This window comes from Falco punctatus (assembly GCF_963210335.1).
Source record: "Falco punctatus genome assembly, chromosome: 4".
In the NCBI taxonomy this organism is placed as follows: Eukaryota; Metazoa; Chordata; class Aves; order Falconiformes; family Falconidae; genus Falco; species Falco punctatus.
In genome coordinates this window covers 35,979,899-36,004,450 of record NC_137583.1, presented here as the reverse complement: position 1 = coordinate 36,004,450, position 24,552 = coordinate 35,979,899, and the positions used below count along the sequence as shown (strand labels likewise).

The window sequence follows — 24,552 nt, the reverse complement described above, 5'->3', positions numbered from 1 at the left end:
TTCTTTGCATTAGTTCTAACTGACTTTATTCAAATGTTTGAACTGATACACTGAAAATAAGGTTACCAACCTGAAAGGCAAATACACATTCTTGTTTGTAATCGAAAAAAGGTTACTTTTTCAAAGCAGTGTTCTTCCCTCTTCTCTGTTCACTTTCTACTAGTTGGTGTTCTGTATATTAAATTTATGCTTTCCTCAAGCATTAAAGCTAGTTTCTAATCCTACATACATAACTTTTTGAAAGTTCATGAACATGAACTGTTCAGATAAACTGTCCCAACTTAAGGCAAAAACACATTAAAACATAACAATTAGAATATAAATATTAGATTCTTAATCCATTGTTTTACAATAGTCAAATATTTTCAGATATAACTACTTGACAATATATATGCAGTAATAAACACTTGATTTTCTCACTTTTAAGAATCCTCATTCAGCTGAAATTCTGCTTTTGTTCTGCATTTTCCCTGTGTCAAACTCTGCAACTTTGCATTTGAACCTGACCTCCCTGATTTCTATTGCAGTAAGCAGGAAAAATACGCATGTAAATTAATAGTTTTTTCTACATTATTCTCTTCTAGTCAAGTTCCCTCCTCAGGGCTCAAATATTTTGCATAGCAAAACAATGGATAGTATTTTGTGACTCTGTAGTAGTGGTTCTAGGTCATTGTGTAGAGCATGGTGTCCTCTTGTGGTCTCGGAGGTTCCCTCAATCTGAGACACGCAACTGAACACCAAATTTAGTGCTGGGTATTTAAGGGAGAAATCAATTACAGCAAAACCCTCTTTTGGTGCACTAATATTTAGATATTTACTAGATATTTACTAAATATTTACTAATATTTATTAAAAAAACCCTAAAATTAGTTTAATTTTAGCTAGCCTAAAATTAAACTAATATTTAGAATAAGCATATCACCTTCATTAGCCTCACAGTACCAAACACAGTGTATTGAAGATATGCAATGAGTAACATCAGTCAGGTACAGACCTGAAGGATATAAAAGCACATACCACCATTTTCCAAAAGCTGCAAAACAGTCATTTTTAGCCATTTACATACGGAGGACTATGTTTTACCACTGTGTTATCTGGGCATCTAGTAGCACTGAAGATTTGTGAAGGAGATGAAAACCACAGACTGATGTAAACTGAATAGAGATACTTCTATTAGCAGAATTTAGCTACTGAAACCACTCTTCAGGCACTGATTTAATATTCTATTGATTAATCTAGAAATGGCAAGGCAGATGCAATTCTATTAAAAACAGTATAATATCAGAGTGAAAAACTTTCTATGGTAACGTAACAGTATACGTAAAAGGGAACATACTTTTGTAGCCACTAAAGTTAAAAAAGTATTGAAAACAGTAGATTGATAATATCTCTTCTACTGTTTATTACCAAACATTTGCACATCTAACATCCTGCACAAATCCCTCATCCTAAACTTAAAAGTTCTACAGAATTCCAAGACAGACATTCCCACATGAATTAATTTTACATGGAGTTTTTTAACATTCCATTTACTTCAACTTGCTCTGTCATGGAAAAAAGGGCCATCTCAAGGCCATTAACTCATCTCATTCAGTCACACAGTGCAATGTGTTCCAAGGAGCTACTACTTTTGCTGGATCTGTAGGGTAATTGTTCCTGAAGCATGATTCACCACACCACAGAAAACCATGCAATATTCCTAAATGCAATATGTACCATGACATGGTACTAAAAATAGTACCACTAAAAGGACCAAAATTTGCCTACACAATGTACTGTGGAAATAAGCTCTAGTGTGATAAACTGAGGTAAGCTCTTGCAAAGCTGATGTGAAAGCACTATTTTGTGACTTGTAAGATATTTACAGCAGGTACCCAGAAATATAATCACTAATCAATTCCAATTATACAACTAGCTTATGTCTCATCATAGGAGTCTTTCAGGAGTGCAATGGATGGCACCCATTTCTTGCTGTAAAGAACAGATCTCTGAAAAAGTATCTTATATGACAGAAAGTGATCGTGGGCTTAAGCATGATTACGGTAGAATTTTGGCCCAAAGCTAAAGTACTGAAAGAATAAGCAATGCAAATTTTTTAATGAGTTGCTCAACTGATAATTTTGTACGCATCAGTTGTGCAACTGAAATTGTAATTCAATTAGTATTTAAAGTAATTAAGGATGAAAGACTATCAAAAAAAGCTTAAAAGAAGGCTTTTGTAATTTATTGAAGAGGCTGATACTCCATCACTTCAAAAAAGAATTCATTATGTAACAAAGAAGAAAATACATTGCTTTATTACAAAACTATCCATTGAAAATGAAATGAAAAACGCATGATCTAATATACAGAAAAAAAAGCAGAAAAGCTTTCATAAGTACTTTCATTTACTAGTTCAGTGGGCAATGAACAACTACATTAACTCTGGACTTTATGCCAAGCAAACAGACCTACAGATTTTATTGAAAAATTCCAGATATATTTGTATCACCACCGCTTATTCCAGATTATATGCATCACTACTCCCTTCGTATCATGTGTGCCAAGCTTAACTACTCATTTTTATGGAACACATGGGAAACACACAGATCAGAGTTACTATTTTTAAACATTCACTGACATCTGAATGCCATTAAGAAGTTTATATATATTATTTTTTCTATTTATTTTTTAAATTTTGTATTACTTCATACGAATCATCAATTATGATTTTTTTCCTATCATGGACAAGTTGCAACAGATATAATTACATGATTCTGGCATTTTAGTGATACATGTATTAATGTGGTCTTAGGTCAAATAAAATGTCATTAAGATCTTGAAGTATTTCAGTCATCATGTCAGCTTTCTTTTGATGACTTCACTGATCACTATGGTTGGTGCTTCTTAGATATTTGATACAAGAACTCAGTGATAATATGGCAAAAAAAAAAAAAAAAACCAAAGGGGAAAATCCCATATAAAAGCTAACAAATTTGATTAACATTAGCAATGTTGATTTAAGCACCCAGTGGTTTCATAGAGATGTTTTTAGTCATAAGCATGTTTTAAATGTTTTACTTATGATAAATATTTTTTTCAGATCATTCTTACACTTTGATTACTTATCAGTCCTTACTGGATTTATGGTATATATTGCAATGGGTATTTAAGCTCTTGAACTTCTTAAAGTTTTGGTGATTAAGGACTCAATTACATGATACTACATATTTACTACATACTTAGTACAATATTTACTGTATTTCTTGCAAAATCCCTATGAAAGGAAAACGCAGGAAGGCCCATTTTAAAATGGGAGAGCTAAAACACAAAGACACAGATTATGGGAATTAAGAACCCAAATGCCTTCAAAAAGCTGGTTCAAAGAAGTTACAACAATTGGTGAACAGCACAGGAAAAGTAATGAGTTTAGACTGATACTTTTTAAAATTTACAAAGATATTTAATTAATTACTGATCGGTGTTAATAGCTGACATTTATTGAAAATAATGGAGTAAAAAATTACATTTTACATATACAGCTGTCCGGTACAGTTATGGGAGTTTTGTGCATTTGTCTACTGTATATGTCATCAGTATTTCATTTAACCAAAAGAGTTTCCTTTTAAGTGAGTAGAAAAATCAATGCATTAACTATATTATCAGTGAATCTGCAGCTGATGAGTGCTGTGTGTATAAAAATAGCAGGGACTGTCTAGCACGTGTAAAAAATATCTATGACAGTCACATCTTTTTTGTGTGTGTGTGGACAGGAAAGGTTTTTTTTTCCCCAACTCTTACTGATACTATAAGTTCTTTTAAGTACCTTGTTTCCAATGGCCTTTTTTGGTGGAAAGTTAAAAGTCCTCACTTGCTGGTATTTATTCTGTAATTTATGATGCAAGCTTCTGAACTCTGCATATCTTCGATAAACATTCCATTCATCATCCTTTATCCTAATATAAACCTGCAAAATACAGATACGGAAGGAAACAATTTAAAGACAAACCATTGAGCTAATATATTCCCTTTACTCTTTACAGCTTCATGGCTTAACACCTTCACATTCATGATGAAATGGTACCAGCATTTCCAGGATTACTTACTCATAGATACATCTCTGACTGTATATTTGCTGTTTCTGTTGTACAGGTCAATCTTCTCCCTTCGTCCTTCTCCTTCTCTTTTCCTCTCTTTTTATTATATTAAACAAGACAAACATAGCTTGCTCATTTTAACAAGACTCTGGGGCAAACATGGTAGCACTTTTTGTTACCATGGTTTCCAGCATATTCTATTAGCCAGTGACCAAAGGAAAAAATATTTTTATACCACTATAAAATTGATTTCTATGTACTCAAAACAATTTTTCAACTTTGTAAATTAGCTTTGCAGCATCAGAATTGCAAAACATGATTTTACCCAAAGTATGAAATTTAGTTTACTTTCTAAAAAAAATTACATTGAAAACTAAACTAGAAATTTTATTGTTTGGAAAATAAACACAGTTCATTCTTTCTGTTTGTATAGGACATTAAGTATAATTTAACACAGCTGTAGTTTTTGTGATTTTCTGTTTTTGTTTGCCACTGAATTATTTCATGAGCATATTACCAATTACATGCTAAATATTCATGTTCTCTAGGAACATTTCATGCAGAAGTGAAATATACTTACAGAAAGCTGAGATTTCATTCATTACTAGGCAATAACCTTTCCTCTACTGAAACAAGCCCACAGTTTTAAAGAATGCTGAAATAGCACAAGTCAGAAACTATAAACCAAGCATCAAAACTCAAGATCCAGAGTGACCCTTTCCTTAGCTGCTTCTGTGGAATCTGTAGCTCATTCATTCTCATGTGTGAGTTTATCTCAGTATTTTGCATCACAAATTAAGCTGGAATGGTACTGATGACACTGCATTGCCTTGCTTCTCAAAAAACCCTCAGTAATTTAGTAAATTGTAAGGCAAGTATCAGGAGAATGCTTATGTAAAAAAGCAACAAGATCTACCACACACAGTGGGCAGTAACAACTGTATTTTCATGAATGCTAGGAAAAAATGAAATTTGGATTTTGAATCCAACATGGAATTGTAGCTTCTTGTGATGACTGAAACATTAACATGGTCCTTTCTCCTCTAGATTTGCCAGGTGCTTAGGAAAAATAAAATTTTACTAAGGACTCATGGTATTTCAGAGATCCAGTGATGTCTTGTCTTCTCCCACAGAAGCAGCTTACGCAGCCTTCCTTTGGTTTGGTCTCAAATTTATAGAAGGCTTCTGTCTTGCAACAAAACAAAATACACCATGCAACTTCTGCCAAACTATTTCACTGTAGAAAAATATTCATATATTCATAATATTTGATTCTATTGAATAACACGTGTATTTTGGGGTTACTATGTATTTCATCATGTTTCATGATGATGACAAAAATTAAATTAATATAGTAATTCCAAAATTAGCACTTCTAAGAATACAAAAGATTCAGAGATTTGTGTGAAGTACAAATGTGTATCTAAACACAAATCCAACTAGTTTTGGTACAAGAATTCAGATAGTGTAATGATGGAACCACTACAACAGGTCTACAAGAAGTATTCAGACCTTCTTTCATTTTGAAAGTAAAGCCTGGATAAAGATAATTAAACATCTACAGGACCACCTGTTTTAACAATTCAGTTCATCTCTGAAAATCCATGAAGGGAAATATGAAATGCAAGTATTTTGCATATTTTCAATGAAGTTAATTTAATGTAGTAAAAACTGTATTACATATTCTTTATTCACCCAGCTCTAACCTTTCTCCCTCCCTGCGCTCACTTCAACCAGCATATTGTCTGAAATTTTTTATACATTCCCAAGATTCATTTCAGCTTCCCTGCAGGGGGCAGGGATGACAAAAAAGCTTGAATTATTTTTAACCAAGTTATTTAATATGGAAATCCTAATTTAACTGAGCAGTTATCTTTGCACATGTGATGCGGTGAATCACACAGTTCAGTATTACCTGATAATCTGTAACCTACAGTTAAATAATTAAGGAATCCAGTAATTGGAATTTTTAAGGACTGCAAAAACATAAATTAATTTCTTAGATAAAACTGCTAACAAAATTCTTCCTGTTCTATGTAAATCAATATTGATTTCTTTTAGACAGTAAGAAACGAAAATGTAACAACTGTGCCATATTGAATTTATTGACAATCATATAATAGAGTATGAAAGGCATATTAAAGTTCATGATGTAATACACATTTAAAGCTTTGTTATCTCAACAGGGAATACTATTCACAAGCCGAGATACTTCAAGACACTTAATGCAAATTTAGTTGGGAAATCAAACAAAGTAAATCCTAAATATAAAACTGCTCGGATAAACTTATACTAGGCTAGTCATATAAGGCATATAGTCTCATTTAAAACAAATACAGATCATACAACTTAATCACAGGAATAACATGGAACAATTATCTTTGTAGACAGAATTTAAAAATAGTACTGAATCAAGCAACTTGAGATGCACGGTTTGAAATTGTCTTAGAAGTCATTATGACTATTCCTACTACCTTTAATGTATCCACAATTTCATTCATGCTGTTTTAATCAGAAATGGAATCTGTAGCTGCCAAGTACATTTTTGTGCATGTTTGTCCCAAATAATTATGCTGCACCCTAGGGCAGCACTACTTTCTACTACTGAAAATACCTTAAAAAATGACATAAATACAGAACAGTATTTTAAGATCATGTTATAGGAAGTTGAAAGGACTACTCTTAGGCTCACTATCTGATCAATTTAAAAATCAATTCCAAATCACCACATTTCCTTTCAAATGCCCATGTTTTCCAGAAATCCACTTCCTAACCTAATTAAGTAATTTTCAAGATAAAGAAAATTTACAGACCAAATCGAAATCACCACTAGACTGCTTGTTGGACTGTAGACAAAAGATACTACTTCAATATTCTTTTGTATATAAAAAAATTAATTCAGTAGCTTTTGCTTGTAACTTAGGAGCACTTTCCAATTGGGTCTGCTATATAAAGTCTGATAGGTAACTTTTTTGTAGCTATGATTTACAGCAGCTGAAAATAAAAATTTCAGTTATTAAGTATATATAATTAATTAGTCTGTTATTTTCTCATCACAAACATGTTTAAAGTCAAAGACTTGAAGAGAAATAGCAAAAACAGTAGTAATTTCCTATTTTGTTTCTCAGCCAACTACCTGCTATCTTAATATTATTGAAATGTCAAAAAACTTCTGAAAACCGATTTGAAAACACTAGTTTAATGACTGCATGCTGAAATGAATAAATCCTACTCCCATGGTACTGTTTTTTGTGCCAAAAGTTGCTTTAATATGTTAAGGAATCTTTAAGCAGTTCTGAGTAAAAAATGCTGTTAACAAATCCCAGTAACAGACTAGTAATTATTCACACAGTTCATCACTACTTGTGTATAAAAGCCTGAGGAGTAGAAAGGACAAATGCCAAAATTCCAACTCGCTTCAGTTCCAGTGCACCTTCACAGACTAAATACCTATACTCAACACTAGTTCTTCAGGTGTGCAGAAGTCTACAATGGGCTCTCTTCATTTTGGATGCAAAATATATGTTGGTATATTTAGGATTCACTTTTTGGGTCTCAAGCATTGTAGATAGAAAGAGATACTGAATGGAATATTAGAGACTCTTCTGTTGCAATGACATTCATTGTTATAGAAATATCAGATTAAGTAACAGAAAGGAACTTCCCTAAACCAAGTTATTCCTGAATCTTCCCTACAAATGTGTCACACATTTCCTGGTAAGTTGATCTGAATACATAATGAAAAATGAAATTCTAGCCAGAGAACTCTGTGCATGGGAGCTCCACAAATACAAACCTGCTCAAGTTAAAGACCCTGTGAGTCTATATCCCATTCCAGAGGCAACAAAAATGTCAGGAGAGAGAAAATGCTAATGGAAGGTAAGCAGTGAAACTCTACTAAACCGTATACAAAGTTCAATGGCACAAGGTGCGAGAGGAGTCAGAACATTTCAGCAGTAGAACACTTCAAAGGACATAACTAATACAGAGAAAGTTTGTAAAGAATCAGTGATATACTGGACAAAGTCATAGTTTTTCTTACCAGAATGAAAACAAACTATGATGGGCAGTATAGGGAATGTAAATGAGACTGATCAACACTAAGGAAGCTACTGTGACTGCCGCTGAACTCAGCATTATTGGGGTGGGTGGGAGGGCAGACAAAACAGAAGGAGCTGAGAGAAAAACTATTATTTCTTCATTATTGTATTTCTAGTGTATTACTGTATTTCTAACTTCCTTTCCCTCACTAATAAAACAGGGTTTTCTAGAAATCCTCTTGTTTGTTACACAGGCCTTTAAAATCAATGCCCAAGCATGCAACAACAAAAACAAGAAATCAGCAACTGCTTTGGTAGAGACAATGCAATCAGCATGAATACAAAAACGTTAACACACAAAGTGGCACCATACTTTTTTAGATGTTAAGTCAGCTGAACTTGACTGGTGAAAGTTTTCTTTACATTTGCTTTTAAATAACACTTCAAAAAATTCTGGAATATCATTGGTCCATAGTTTTACCACAACACTTCATTACTCAGTACAGCAAGAAAAAGGAAAGTAGACATGAAGCAGCAGAGATGCTTTAATTTTTTTGCTAGAGTTTCATTCTTGGTAAAGGAGCTATAAAATATTTCCATAAAATGGGAATATTTGCTTCAGATACAGGAATATCTGCTTAGATAGAACAGATTAAGATAAAAAAAGATGAGAAGATTAATAATCAAACCTGCTCATGCTAACAGAACATATATATCTTAAGCAGCATATTGCTAGGACTCAGCAGGATAAACCAATGAATGAATGACAGTTCTTAAATAGATTTTATGCATCTTCTAAGACTGGCAATGTGAACATTATGGGAGGATGGGAGAAGAGATTGTACAGGGAGGGACACGTTATGTGCTTAACTTTGCCTCTTTTTTTTTTTTCCCTAGACAGGACAAAGTGAGGTTGGACCAAATAAAAAAGTTACATAGAACAGACTGTTCCTCTGACTACCTATGTTGATACATCTGTTCTAACACTTTGTTGGGTTAGAAAAGCCAACAAAAACCATGCCAGGAGATGATATGGATGAAGTTCAAACTGCAGTAATTTCAGCCTTTCCCCTTCTTATAGGCAGACTCTACCACCAAAATCTTGCATCTCCTTTACCGCTCACCTTTGAAATACTCAATTTAAATAATTATATATTGTATTATATAATCATAATTTCATGTCAGGTCCAAACTGCAAGACTTGTAATGTCCCCAAATTACCTTCTGAACTACTAAAATTATTTTCTAAAATACTCTAATCCTACTGTGACCTACATTATCTTCTACCAGTCTTAACAGTAGGGATAATTTCTCTTTTATTCTTGCAAAAAGTAATCTACTAAACAGCATAAAAAACATCCTCTTCTGCTACAATTACTGAGAGGGAACATCAAGTATGAGACAGGGACTTGTAGAAGTCTAGTTCAGAATTACTGATGGAGAGCTGGAAGTAGTAAGAGGAGACAAGATTTCATCTGCATCTAAAGTTCTCCTCAACTACCTAACCCACTCATTTTCACTGCTTTCGCTATGAGTTTCCCATTTATAAAATAAACCCACGCATTTCAGAATGTCTGTTACATTTATTTATGATATAAAGGAGAGAAAAGACTAAAGAGAAATAATTTCAGTGCTCGGAAATATTAGGCAAAACTTGTTAATATCAATAAAATTTATCTATTCATTCTCTACATGTACTGAGTTTGCTGTTATAGACATTATAGAAGCCTGGAATATTCATTGCAACAACCCCCAAGTAATTGTTAATGTAACATTTGGTTAAACAAACCTTATAACCCATGATATTTCCAGAAAACGAAACTGCCAGTACTTCCGTAAAGTATTGCTAACGTAATCTAAGAAAAATTACAGACCAGTCTTTCTGTGGAAAGAAGAAAATGCATTCATTTTAACCTGAGGTGCAGACAGGTTCTGGGATGAGCTTCTAGAACTACTACTTGTTCTGTTTCTCAAATATTGGTTTATGATGATAATAAAGTTTTAAAAATCCTTAAAACTGACTCAACTGTAATGTATATCTTAATTATTCAGGAACACTAAGCTAAAGAGATTTTGATCAAAATTTACAATTTAAGAAATAATTGTTTTCAGGGAACTGGACTCTCTTTTTTTCCTATTTCATAGCATGCTTTTTTGAGAGGAGTAATGTGTTTCAATTTATTTAGGAAGCTTTTCTCAAAATTATTTCTGCACTCAAACCATATAGAAGTAGTAAAAGGTATGAAACCAAAGGGGAAGTAAATAGCAAAAAAGGAAGAACCCGTAATATTTCTTGACTTTATTGGACAATGGGATTCTGTTTAGAATATAATTTCAAGCTGAATTCTCCAAAGTTACCTTTGAAGTTTGAGAAAAGAATACAAATGCAAGTTATATTTTGACACAGCTGCAGGACTGCATTTATGGTTAAGTTCCCTCTTTGAAAATGATCCAATTTAAGAATTTCTGCATAATGAAAAACAAATGGAACAATGAAACTTTTCAGCTGTGATATGAGCAGCTTTTTGTGTGCCTTTCTATGTACAGAGAACAGAAATTAAAGTGAACAAGCTTTTATCTCAATAAGACCATTTTACCTACTTGCACATAGACTACAAATACTATATTTTCTTATGTTACATCTTCAAATTTTTGATATTTAGTTCATAAAAATGAACAATATAATGTCAAATATATGAGGAATGCACATGAAAGCATGGACCTTAAGAACCACCAATATTGTTCTACTAAACAGAAATATGTCATGCATTTTAGGCCTATCCACTCAATTACATACGTGCAGAAGTATGTTCACTGTGTTTCTGTAGCCACAGTTCTGTTTCTATTCACCAAAAACAGCACTAAAGTGACAAAAGCAGTATGCCTATGCTTTTGCTGGAAGAAATAAAAAATGTATTTATTCCAAATACAAAGCAAATCAGCACAGAAGACTTCATTCAATAACACAATTAGCTCCTTTTGACAGTGAAATGTTACTTATAATACCAAAAAATAATTAACACCATTTCACAAACATGCACTTTGAACTGATACAGTCACTGCAATGCATGACAACCACTGCAGTGAAAGAAGTTTCTGCAGGGGAGAGTATAGGTAAAACGACAGAACTGCTGGCTTTTTCTCCAAGTATCGTATTTTGGGTGCTTTGGCCAGGGAAAGGAGGATACCTCACTGATCAGTTTGTAAATACGGTAACTATTATTTATTCTAGATATTTATTGGATAAAAATTATTATCTTCTTTCTGTAGTAGGTATGAAGTAAATTGAAAATTTAATTTCTACTTTGATTTTCTTAGTATTTTTTGCATCCAGATTAGCATATCTATAAGCATAACAGTGTATTAAGTTGTATTACGATTTCCTTTACAAAAATAAATAAAAGTCTCTGAGGTCTGATCTCACCTTTGTATACTCCCTCCATCCCAGCTATTTGAATTTTTTTCTCCTTTACCTGCTTTTATGCTTCTCTGATGCTTCCTCCTGACACAGGTCCCATTACAGAAAAAGTGGGACATTCAACTTTTTTGGTTCATGCACTCTCAAACCACTCTCTTTCAAAATGCCACATGCCTCATCTTTCTCTCAAATTCTCCCAATCATTCTAGGCCATTTTCTTCTCTGCTTGCCCTGAGATGGAATGTGATTAGAAGACTATTTCCTTCTCCTTTTTGCTTGCTTCGTACTGCAGCTGCTGAAGTAATCCAATTCCTCATATATAAGGGAAACGAAAATCAGCTTTGGGTTTGAAATGTTGCCTACTTTTCAACTATTTTAACTGTCTATCCACTGTCTTCCATTGTTAAGATTTCTACCTTTGATGAAATACCAAGGCTATGCTGGCTCATGTATAAACTAAAGGTCGACAGTAACATCCGGCAGATTCCAGACTTTGCTTTCACTGTTTCATCTCTCACCCAAAGAATTTGCTGGGCACTCTCCCCTTCAAAAACTGTTGAGCATCAGATACTGTTCTCTTCCGTGTCTTTTATGCTGCATTTCTGTGAAAATTCTTCCCTCTGTTTAAGCAGGAGCATTCAGGTACTCACTGTAAGAAAGACACTGAGGTGCTGGAGTATATCCAAAGAAGGACAATGAAGCTGATGAAGGGTCTGGAGCACAAGTCCTGTGAGGAGCCACTGAGGGAACTGGGGTTGTTTAGCCTGGAGAAAAGGAGGCTTAGGGGAGACCTTATCATTCTCTACAACTACCTGAAAGGAGGCTGTAGACAGGTGAGGGTCAGTCTTTTTTCCCAGTTAACAAGCAGTAGTACAAGAAGAAACGGCCTCAAGTTGTACCAGGAAAGGTTTAGATTGGATATTGGGAAACATTCATTCACTGAAAGGGTGGTCAAGCATTGGAACAGGCTGCCCAGGGAGGTGGTGGAGTCACCATCCCTGCAGGTATTTAAAACATGTGTAGATGTGGCACTTAGGGACATGATTTAGCTGTGGACTTGGCAGTGCGAAGTTAATGGCTGGACTCAATCTTAAAGGTCTTTTCCAACCTAAACAATTTTATGATAATAGCCCCTTCATAGGAAGGTATTATGCTCTTCCATCAGAGAGGAAGCCGAGAGGAAAAACAGCACATCATTGAAAGTAATAGAAAAAGAAATATTTTGAGAAGAGATATTAGTCAATATTAAACAGTAAGACTGAAGAGACTCAAAGGAATAAAAAAGTTGTAAAAGGAGTATGTTTATTGATTATGATTTTAGGGGGTCCTATTCATATGCAAATAGCATCAGTCTTGTCTGATTAGCATATTTCTCTTTAATTTTATTTGGCATAATCTAAAACGTTTATTGCTCCACAAACAAGTAGCGATTTAAATATTGGTATCATTTTAAGAATCACAAAATCTCGGTTTCCTTATCTTAAGTGTCAGCCATTGGTAATTATAGCAACAAAAGGCATGACTAATGGCATTTGTTGTGTACTTCACAGGAAAGTGGAATCCATACGTATGCAGAAAATAACAAAGATATTCTACACTTGAGAAATAGGATAAAATAATATTATTGCAATAATATATTGCTTCACAGGCACTAAAGAAACTGCAATTAACTATCACCATCTAGAGGTCAAATGTAAATGCAAGTGTTTTTTTTTTATTCTGTCTATCCCGGTGGATATACTAGACAAAAAATTATTTTCTAATGCTAGGCTGACTGAGCAACATCAGCCTCACAAAAAAGGTTCACAAAAAAGATGGGCAGCAAAGTGCATATATCACAAATAACTAGCTGCTTTCTGATGACTGCTAACTAGAGAAGAGAGGATGTGTCTAAGAGAAGACTTGACTTTTGCCAGCATTACCCCGATTTTACAAAGCCACCTAATATTTAGATTACCTGTTTAAAGGACTAGACTTTCTTAACTGTTACTTAGTACAAAATATATTGGTTTCTTCACACATGGCTAGGTCCTTTAACACTTTTAACTAATCAGTTTACCACTTACAAATAGCCTCACAAAATTTGTAAGAGAATAAACTTCTAAAGCCTTTTCTGGGCTTCAAGTGGATAACTATAATTGTTCTAATGTTCTTGCTAGAAGATACTGTTATGACTGTCTAGTCTGAGCTCCTGTCACAGCCCAAAATTTCATCCAGTATCATCTAAATAATCCTTACAATTTGTTGATTCACAGTAAGGACATCAACTGGTCATCTAATTAATCTTTCTACTCATATGCAAAATTAATTATATCTGTCAGCACTAATGAATGACAAGACAGTAGTCAAGACACAAACTTTAAGCAAAACAAAGCTGAGCAAGTATAGAGAAAGGATGTGCTTCTGAAAACATTAGCGTGAGCTTGCCATGCATAGAAGATAAACACTAGTGGAAGGGAGGAGATTTCCTAATTATACCTATTATTCCTGTTTCAGGACTGAATTACTCATTCTTAGCATAGCATTAAAGACAAGCCATGTTCAGTTAATCCTACCCCATGACCTCCAAGTTTCTCCCATTGTACTGTTACTGCCAAGTATATTGATTTCAACAGTTTAGAAAAATCTTGGGTGAATTATGAAATGTATTTTATTCAGTACACTTAAATATGAACAAAAGGTGTAGTTTTATTTATGCAGAAAAGTTATCTATCATCCGTAATATTGCTATACAGGGATTTCCTCAGAAAGAAGTCACGTCCTTGTGTTTGGATTGATTATTTTTTTTAACTTAATTAGCTCATTTATTTTCTAGACCCACATAAACCTTCAGTATTCTCAAGTCCTGTGGCAAGACGTCTTGCACCGCAATTACATGTTGTGGAGAAAACCGCTGTCACACACTTGTTTTGAAAGTGCAAGCTGGCAGTTTCAATGGACGCTCCAATTTGCATTTTGAAACAGTTAAAAATCTCTCTGTGTCTTTCATTATTTGAAAGATTGCTATCTTACTCCCCTCTCAGTTTTCTTTCTTGCAGGCTAAAAATTTTTAATATGCTCCTCAAATGAAAAAGCCTCATTTTTTCACACATATTCTTTCCAGTTCTGATATATTTCTTTGGAGAGGACTAGAACTGCACACAGATAAACCAGAGATTATACATGGCATAACAGTGTTCTGGTTTTCTGTCCCTTTTCTAATGATTTCTAACAACTCTGGTTTTAGACTTCTCTAAACCCTTTTAAAAATTGTATCAGATTACCGACTTTAAAATCTTCTGCTACCTAAGACAGAAGCTATTTATCACTCAGTTTTCAGCTATTTCACCCTTGAATTCCTGGTGAATTGCATGTAGAGATTTATTCTTTATTTGTTCAATAAGATCTTCTACTGGTATTTCATTTAAAACAGACAATCTGCTAATTCTTCACAACGAATAATCCAGAATAGGAATCAGAGTCATAGAATGGTACGGGTTGGAAGGGACCTTAAAGATCACTTAGTTCCCCCATAACAGCTCCATGGTGAACTGAGATTTTAAAATATGCATTCTTCTGTTACTATTTTATGTTCTGAGACCTTCTTCTTCAGCTTGAATATTTGTCCTGCTGACTTTAGCAAGTGGCCTTTTCCTGACACGTACAAAAGAGACTATTAGATTTTATGCCTTTTGCAAGTTGTAAGAGGCCTGTAATACTATTTCTACTTTTTTCCTCCAGAATGTGTACATTCCTCTATTTTTCTTTGGAGGCAACTTAAATGCTTTGATATTTTAAAATTCATTTTATTTACTGCTACTTAGCCATCCTTCTCTTGGTTTTCCCCTCTGTTTTTAAAAATGGGTTATGCATTTCCTGTGAGCAATATCCACGTTTTTAAATAGTCTCCATTATGCCTGCAAACCATCTTAGCTATCCTTTTAGGGTTTTTTTTAACCATCTTCCAAATTTTTTCCCTCATTCTCTTTTTTCCAGTTAAATATTACAGTAATGAATTTTTGCTTTTGTTGCTCCTTTTACAATAGAGTTTAAATTTATTAGGTTTAGTTTATTTAAATACCTATTCCCATCTCAAACATCTGATTTTCTTTATATGTAAACCTTCCTCTACTTTTCAGTTTATAAATTTTATGATCTTCAAGTGCCAGTAACTGAGTCCTGGCATTTAAATGCATCCCTCCTGTGAAAATTTCCTTTATTCCAGAAATATATCCAAATCTTGATGAATCCAAACCTATTATTTCTCCAACATTTTTTCATTCATGCAGCAAAATACTAGATCTCCACCTCTCTGAAGCCCTCATAGTCTCCTTTACCCTATATCACTGGAAACCAAATGGAACATTATCTTCCACACCACGGCTTAGTAGCCCATCTGGAAACACGAAGTTTTCCCACCTTTCTATTTGTCAGGTAAAGTCCCAGATGATACCCGAGGGAATGACAAAATTGAACTGCCCAAAACCTACAGCCACCTCTTCTCAGTAGAGATCTTTGTCCTCAGAGGACTACTCACAATGCAAGAGAAAACAAAGCCCTAACTGGCTATTTAATTTTAAAAGCACTGTATCACAATGTTTATTTTTTTGTCTTTATTTATTGTAGTCACCATTTATTTCTTGTACTCATCTGAAAGTTCAATTATGTGAAATTAAATTCAATTAAGTGAAATTGTGGTATTTCAGAAAACAAGTGAAAAATACTGAACTTCATAACTGCACTTTAGTGCACATCCAATTCTAAACAGCTTTTTCACTTTTTTTTTTTTTAGATTTATATACCATCTAATTGTTGTAACATCCACAGCTGAATGATATAAGTCTATGGCTTTTAATTTTTCAGGCAGTATTAGATAGTGCTGAAATGTGAGCACCGATTAATCTGCTGCTCACAACTGTCCCTTTGAACTCAGTCATTCAAATTGAGCATAAAATTTGGCTACATTTCTAGACCTTGTTTTTAAATTCCTAAGATTCATAACCAGTACATTCTGCTAGTTAAACATTACTGCAAGAGTGCAGTGTAACTCTACAAGTACAGAAGTCTGATTAAAATTTCCACATCTAAGAGGATTCATTATAAAATGTTTCTTGCTTTCAGAGCCCACAACCTTATTTCTGAGCTTGCCCAGAATCCTTAATCCTTAACAGAAATTAAGGAAACTATCTGATCGTTGAAACTATGTGACAAGTATGCTGGAGCTGGAAATTCTCCCTTCTGTATTCACCAAAGAATAACATCTGGGGGTTTTTAAGGATAGAAGTTGTACTGATTTTGAACATGACATCTGGAACATGCTGAAATATTAACATGACACAAAAATGCTTTGAAACACCCTTCAAAACAGCATTATAAATCTGCATTAAATTAAAAAAAAAAAAAAAAAAACAAAAACAAAAAAACCCAAACATGTCATTCATTTATTTTCCTTGTTTAAGAAGTACAAATGCAAAACTGGCTACCCAGATTTATTTCTCCTAATTCTTATATTCTTAATAATAATTTATAAGTCCACAAAAAATAGATTACAGATATCGTGGCACTGACAGGTTCTAACTTTTCCAAACTATCTGAGGTGCTCAGCAATTCTTTCCACCCTTTTTTGGTCATTCTCAGGGCATGCGATATGTATGCAGTAGTTTATTTACTGCTAGAAAATATGCGTTTATAAGCAAAAAGGGACAGAAGAGGCACAACGGTTCTGAAGTGCATCAACAAGAAATGTGACATAGCAAGTGTCCACTGGCACACCACCTTCCTCTCCATCAAATGAAATGCTCCAGAGAGACGTAATTTCAAATCAGCAAAGGTTAACAAGGTGGGTCATTAACAGAAGGGGAAAGGAGGACAGTTTCTTTAGCTTTCTAATAACAGAAAATGCAGAAGAAATCAAGCCATGTTAGAAATACATTTATATGAACTGCATTTGGAAAAGCAATGGTCAAGGTCCATGCCCTTTTGTAGTATCTTCATTTGGCAGCAACATCTTACCTGAATAGTATTACGAATGTGATCTCATTTTCAGGCAGGCTAAGCATCTTAAGAATAATTTCCAATTAGCTTTAAGTACAGTCATAAGTGTTTAGCATATCTAAAAATTTATGTTTACCTGAACCCAGTTTCAAGCTTTGCCTGTTCCCATCAGCACACTAGCTTTCTCCAAAGTTCGCCTGACAACTTTCTCTCAGAATTAACCAGCACAACCAAGAGTCAGTTTTTACATCTCAAGCTACAGTTACTCAAGTACCCACAGAGAAATCTGAACTCCAAAAGGTGTTAGTAATGATCTCGACAACATCAACATTCTGCAATATTGCTACTTTCCTTTACATTGATATACTACAAGCAATTTCTCATGTAGCTGATACAAAGAGTTATACATGGATTTTAATTCTCTGCCATTGGAGAAATACATGATAAAGCAGCAAAAATAATGTTTATTATGAATAAGAGGACACTCAGAAATTAAATCCATCATTTATCCTAATTGTTCACTCCCAGTCCTTGTCTGTTCATTACATACTGGTAGCCTGGTAAATATCCTCTTCCATAATTTCAACATTGAATCAAATTCCCTGTAATCAGGAGCACATGTTTTGGCAGTGATTTAACAAGATAAATGCACAGTGGTGTTACTGAGGCTATTCTGAAGTTTTATAAATTAATGCTTTCCTGGTAGCTATAAAATGCAGAATATATATTCAGCAAGCACATAAGTGTTTCATCATAGTGCTATGATAGAGAATACAGGTCTATTTAGAAAAATGTCTTTTTGCCTTTTTTTTCACGTATATGGTGTTTTTTGCTAGTTATTTGCTAGACAGGTACTCTTCCCAGTCATACTCCTAGTTAATGAGATCAAAACCTGGTAGGAATGCCACTAATGTATTCTTCCATAAGGAAAGTTCCCAGCAGGTAGCCAAGATCAAAGTTTAATAAGAACTACGTAAGTTTTAGGTCACTTCTACAGGTAATTCTTGTTTTTTTTTTTTTTTATTATTATTTTTTAAAGTACTAAAAGATAAAGTTGAGAGAATACACAACTGTTCACCACAGGAATACTATGATATTCTGTTCTGTCCTTTAATTAAAGACAAACTACTCTGACCATAGATACTCTATGCCTATTGTAGATAAACACTTCTAACTTTCCACATTACCTATGTCCCATAAATTGTTAGTGTGAATAGATAACGAACAGAGCATATTCAGAAGAACATTCATATTTTTCAAATACATATACCAATACACAAAATTTTGTACGCTACGGATGCCCAACATTGTAAGTATATATTGTAGACATAAAGAACTTAAAAGTCTAAAAATTTTCTTTTTGTAAAGTTATAATTTTCAATCTTAGTATCTTGCAGTGATATTTGCTTCCTTTTTTCCTCTTCACAAGAGGTTTAGCTGCCTTTGTTTTCCATTGATGATGAGTAATAGATTAAGCCTATTAAAACCCACTCTGTACAACACATTTTCTAAAATGCCATGCCAATGATAGATAGAAATAAGGTGCAAAAGCACAATAAAAAAACTTATTTTTTGTTCACGTCACTGTAGTTAGGCCCTTAACCAAAGCAAACTGAAAGCAACATCTACCTCTACTCACTTCAGCAGATTTTGGATAAAGCCCTGAACCTCTTACAAATTGGGAAGCTTTGTATATCTCAGTATTGTTCCTATTGAAAAATAATATGCAGAACATCTATAGTATATATGATTTCTATAAAATTTCCAGGTTTTGATGATGCCATTTATATAGTCAACAAACAGTCAAACTGCATGGAAAGTATGGAACTCTTTACACACTAAATTTGATACTGAGTTACAAGTGAAATTAAAAATAAATGAAATTTTTCAAAGAATTAATTTTTTTTAATCCAGTTCTAATAAATCTTAAAGAAAAGCACTTCATTACTTTTTTAAATAAAGATACATTTGGAATATTAGATAGCAACCCTATAAATAAATTGTTTCCGTTTCATGTCTTAGTAGTAACACTAACAAAACTCGAAATACACAAGCAAGTTTAATAATAAAAAAGGATTCTTTCTTCCCAGTCAACCAAAGAGAATGCAACTGAAAAAGCAGAGAAAATCATTGTTGATAAAAATGCAACTGTTTGCAATACACATTCTTCATGACACCCTTTTTCACGCAGATACATGCCTATGTGCATGGCCTCCCTATGCAGTAATAATGTTACTGTTGAACTCAACCACTTTTAATAGTATACAAAGACAGTTTTCCTCCCACATTCCTTCATCTATCACATCTCCTCTTACTAAAGGGCTGCCCCTATCTAAACTCTGCTTATCCACAAGCAGCTGCAACAACTGTTTTGCTTCTAATTCTCACTAACTAAATGGGGAGGACAACCTGTGTGAGCAACAGATAAATTTGTAAATATAACTGAAAAAGTCATAGTTTACTTCTTATTCACGACTTACACAGAAAAGATTTTAGAGTCCTTTTCTTCACAATAAGACTCCCACTGCAACAATTCATGTCCACAATTTGATAATTAGAAATTATGTTAACTTGTCACCTATATGTGAAAGAAATGTGGAACTGTGTACACTGCAACCATATAGGCTTTCCTGAGTATCAGGAAAAGATAAGGTCAACTACTGGATCATATTCCCCCTCTCCTGTCTTTCACGTAACAGCAGATACCAGTAACATTAAAAAGACACAAAATTGAGACTGTACAGGCAGTACTGTTACACGTCATATCTCACCATCATTAACAAGCGTGCCAAGCCTAAACAGTCAGAAATGCGCTTTAAAATTACAGGCATATACACTTAATGCCTTCATTTCAATCTGCACTGCAGATATAGCTTAAAAAAAAAAAAAAAAAAGAAAAATGAAAAGCCAGAGAATGTAGAAAGTAACATATTGTTGCAAAGACAACAGACTTCGTTGTTCAGACACCAAATATCTTACAGAATTGTCTTATTTTGTTATTTGCCAGAAACTCCAATTTACATGCAACTTCAGGAGGAAAAAAAAAAACCAAACTACATTACATTCCATTTTTTTCCCAATCAACAGTCTAGATGTAAAAATCCTTGAGGAAAGACTGAACTTTAAAAACTCAAAGCTTTTTAAACAGTACACGATAGGTACCCCTTATTATAACCGTTTAGTATTCATCCACATAGGCAGCAACATCAATTCCAGACAAGACAACTACCAAATCAAGGGCAACCAAACAGCACTGGGGCAATGATGAAGTGCATAGGGGCCCAGCTGGTCTTCTAGATCCTGCTTGGGAGGTCAAAGGCTTGGCACAGGAGCACATGGGTCCTGTGGATCAATACCTGGTTGCACAGCAGGTGCCGCTGACAGATTTGGCTTTTACAATCATGGGACTATCTCCAAGGGTCAAGGACTGCTGGGAGAGATTAAATCCATCTCAGAGAGTGGGACAAGATATCTTTGTCAACATGCTGACCAACCTAGTGAGGAAATGGTAGATGGGGTGGAAAGCAAATGGTGTATGCTGATAGGAACATGAGAAACTTAAGAGATGACAAAGTAGGATGAAAAGAATAAAACAGAGCAACCCAGGAGGTGAAACCAGAGTTTCTAGTGGTCATAGAACTGCATCATTAGAGTAACAGATGTAGTGGGGTGGTATATTGATGCTTTGAAGAATTTCTGCAGTAGCAGACTCTAGTGTCTGGGTTTGAGAACATGTAGCCAGTGACAGCAGACTGGAGGAATATGTGAGAGCTAAGACACTTGTCAATAAGTTAGGTTTCCACAAACACTTGTGCACCTGAATTTTATCAATTATTCAATGTTTTTGAGCAAATAACTAACTGTTCAGTATTGTTAGCTTTCCTTTCCATTAGCTGAAGTCTTATTTTTCTTTGTCTTTTACTGGCCAAAAGGTGGGTGTTTTCCTGTATTTTTCAACTATCTGCCAACACTTCATAAATAATTCAAAATTCTACAAAAATCATCAGAGTGAGAGGAATATTAACAAGCTTCAGAAATCTTGTTCAGAGCTAAGTACACGTGGCTGAAACAAAAGTGGAAAAAATTTGCAGCTGCTAATAATCCACAAATAAAGACATACAGCCTAGGACAGAATATTAAAGTGCTTAAAGTCTGCCCTGCCATTCTATCCATGGAGGGTATAATTGTTCTGAAGCCAATAATCCAGGAATCAAAGAATAGTATAGGATTTCAGTGCTTCAACTACAAGACAGGCTAGAGTGCAAACCCCTAAATTCAGACCCAGCTGAAGAAGAGCACACTATGAACATGTCCAATGACACATAGTGAAGACCTGTTGCACGATTCAAAATATTTTCAAGTGAGCTACTACAGTAAGCCACATATGTCTGTCAAGCAACATTTCTGGTCACTGATACCCCCAAAATTGAAACAGAATAGGTACATGCATATTGAAGAAGGCATTACTGATTAATATTGAATTGTTGTACCCCCTGACCAATGCACTCATCTTACTAACATTTTTTTAAAATATTAAACTATGAAAAGCCATCCCTCAAAATACGCTATTTGTATTATCAACACAACCTATGGATGAATAATATCTATGAAGTTACTACTGTTGTTCATTACCTGATCTCTAATGAAATGATACTGACATCTTTGATTTATTAACATGTGCCATATTAGTCAGAAACTTTTTCACAGAATGTGTTAAGATGTATCACTTACCTGATAAACATGGAATGCATTAGCAGCTTTTCCACGCAGAAAGACTGAGGGAATCCAAACATTAATAAGAGCACGATTTGATCTGAGGATGAGAGAGAAAAAACTCAAAATAGGGAATCATATTTATGTATAAGAATTGCAAAGCAACTACCTCCAGTGATTTAGATAATGATCAAAGTGATCAACAAAGCAACTTAACATTTCAATTGTAGTATCAGAAAAACTGTAGTTGTGCCTGAACCTTTTATATCTGCTGTATCTAAAAGTGTTCCTTAGAATTAACATAACTGAAAAAGAGCACTGGAACAATTCCATCTACAGTGGTTTTGGTTTATTTTACAGCAAGTATTTGACAATATTTGATTATATGCATGAAACAAAAATTATTCATTTCAATAAACCCAACATTTTTATGCACAAAACTCAGCAAAAAACCAAGTTAATTAAATAACATAAGAGCACTGCACAATTATGGAGAAGCCATTTCCATCCACTCTTTGTAATTAATCTCCAAATTTCTATGATTCAAAGACACCAGCTACATTTTTACCCCTTCACCCACAAAAAGCTAGACTCATTAGTCAACTAATGCATGCAAAAATCCAAATCACAACACTCTAGAATGATCTGGGATGACCAGCTGGGATTTTTGTAGTACTATTTGTATGCACTGAGTAGGAGTTATTCTGCAAAAATGAGAAAGTCTATCACATGATGAATAGCATCCAGCATCTATCAACCCCAGAGCAACGGAAAACTAACTTTTTAGTGCTTTGTTAGAATACCAAGACCTAGTGCACTGAAAGAGAATCTTCATAAATCTAAACTCCTTGCATTCAACATTATTAAAAACTACACTAGGGTATGGACTGTGCAGCTCTCCACACTTTTTAACAATAGAACACCACAGCTGAGAATTCAGTTATTGGAAATAATACAGGAAAAGCAAACTACTGAATCTGTTTGCTTATTCTTCTTTCCCATAAAGACATTACAGAGAGAAAAATATGTTTATTATGAAACTTACATTTCAAAATCTGACAAACTCTGGTCTTCAGATGTTTGACTCAAATCTCCAGGGACCTATATTTACAAAAAAGAAATGATTCCCACACACTGGTTATTATGCTTTCTATTAAGGAAACATAATATTATAAGGAAATTACAATTCAACATTCGATTTTTTAAATGCCAATAAAAACTATTACTGAGAAACAATAAAAGAAAAATAAACAATCATGCAACAGGATTATGAACATATCACCCTTGTGAGTTCTTCATGTTAGAATTTGCTAGTTTCATGAAGAAACAAATTGGCATTTGTAAAAGCATGTAATTTTGAAAGGTATAGGAAACCCAGAAAAAAGTATCATTATTAAGTCTTTATAAGAAAGTATGCTAAACCAAAGTACACTGTGTGTATAAACAATTTATGGGAAGAGACGAAGCATATAAAAACTAGCAATCACTTTATTTTACAACCAACATTTCATTAAGACAGATACATGATCCTTCTATTTTAGCTTAGTTCTTACAAAACATTATATAGCTACAAAAGTTCATAAAGATGGCAATGATGGACCTGCAGAATCAAAAGAAGTAGCAGTTGTGAGAAAATAAGATTGAAAGAGCATTTAGAATTGGAACAGCAATAGCTTTTTACCTTACTTTAAAGCTAGTTAAACACAAAAGGCTATCTTCTCTCCTTTAAATACTGTAAAATGTAAAGTGTAAACCAGAATAGTGTTTTGATGGAGAACAGCTAGAAGTTGTGAACTTCCATAGACAGCTTCCACATTAAATTCTGGTTCAGCGTAACTCTATACTGTATGTTACATACATATTACTGTTTTTCAGAATATTTCTGCCTAAGAAACTTAAATATATATTATTGCTGATTGTAAAACAATATATATTTCAAAGGGGACTAAAGAAAATCTACTTCCCACACATTTTGACAGACCGGTTCAAGACCTCCCAATACACAAGGCATAACTGAATTCTGCCTTCCCAAGATTAAAGGGATATGGCTCAGGAAAAGCGAAGTCATTTCTGCCAGAGAAAGGAAAAGAACTGTGCAGAGCCAAGACAGCTCCAGAGCATATATACAGGGCATATATATGGAAGCCTGAATAGCTCTGCTGTCCTTTTTTAGAGGAATGAGGTGGGAAGGGCCAGTATGACCTCACTCTCAATTACCACCATCAGCTACTGTCTGTTCACAGTCCAGCCCACAGCCTGGCTTTCAGGGCTCTTGTGCCTGAACAGACATTCTTCTATCTTGCCTAAAACCTGCACCCTCTCTTTGCCTGTA

General features: G+C 34.2%; 1 protein-coding gene across 3 annotated transcripts in view; it reads right to left on the bottom strand.

The window, feature by feature from the left end:
* Window positions 1-24,552, bottom strand: part of SNX29 (sorting nexin 29) — a 135,662-nt gene that overhangs the window by 47,132 nt on the left and 63,978 nt on the right. For 2 of the 3 annotated variants that reach the window (XR_013927519.1, XM_080383431.1), the window contains exons 17-19: window positions 23,266-23,321; window positions 22,239-22,320; window positions 3,806-3,946 (exon numbers count right to left, since the gene is read on the bottom strand). Coding sequence is in view for 1 of the 3 variants with exons in the window: in XM_080383431.1 (XP_080239557.1) it covers window positions 3,806-3,946; window positions 22,239-22,320; window positions 23,266-23,321 (279 nt within the window). In the remaining 2 variants the exon portion in view is untranslated. Of the gene's footprint in view, window positions 1-3,805; window positions 3,947-22,238; window positions 22,321-23,265; window positions 23,322-24,552 lie in introns of those variants that run through there. The other variant, XR_013927520.1, reaches the window with a different exon arrangement.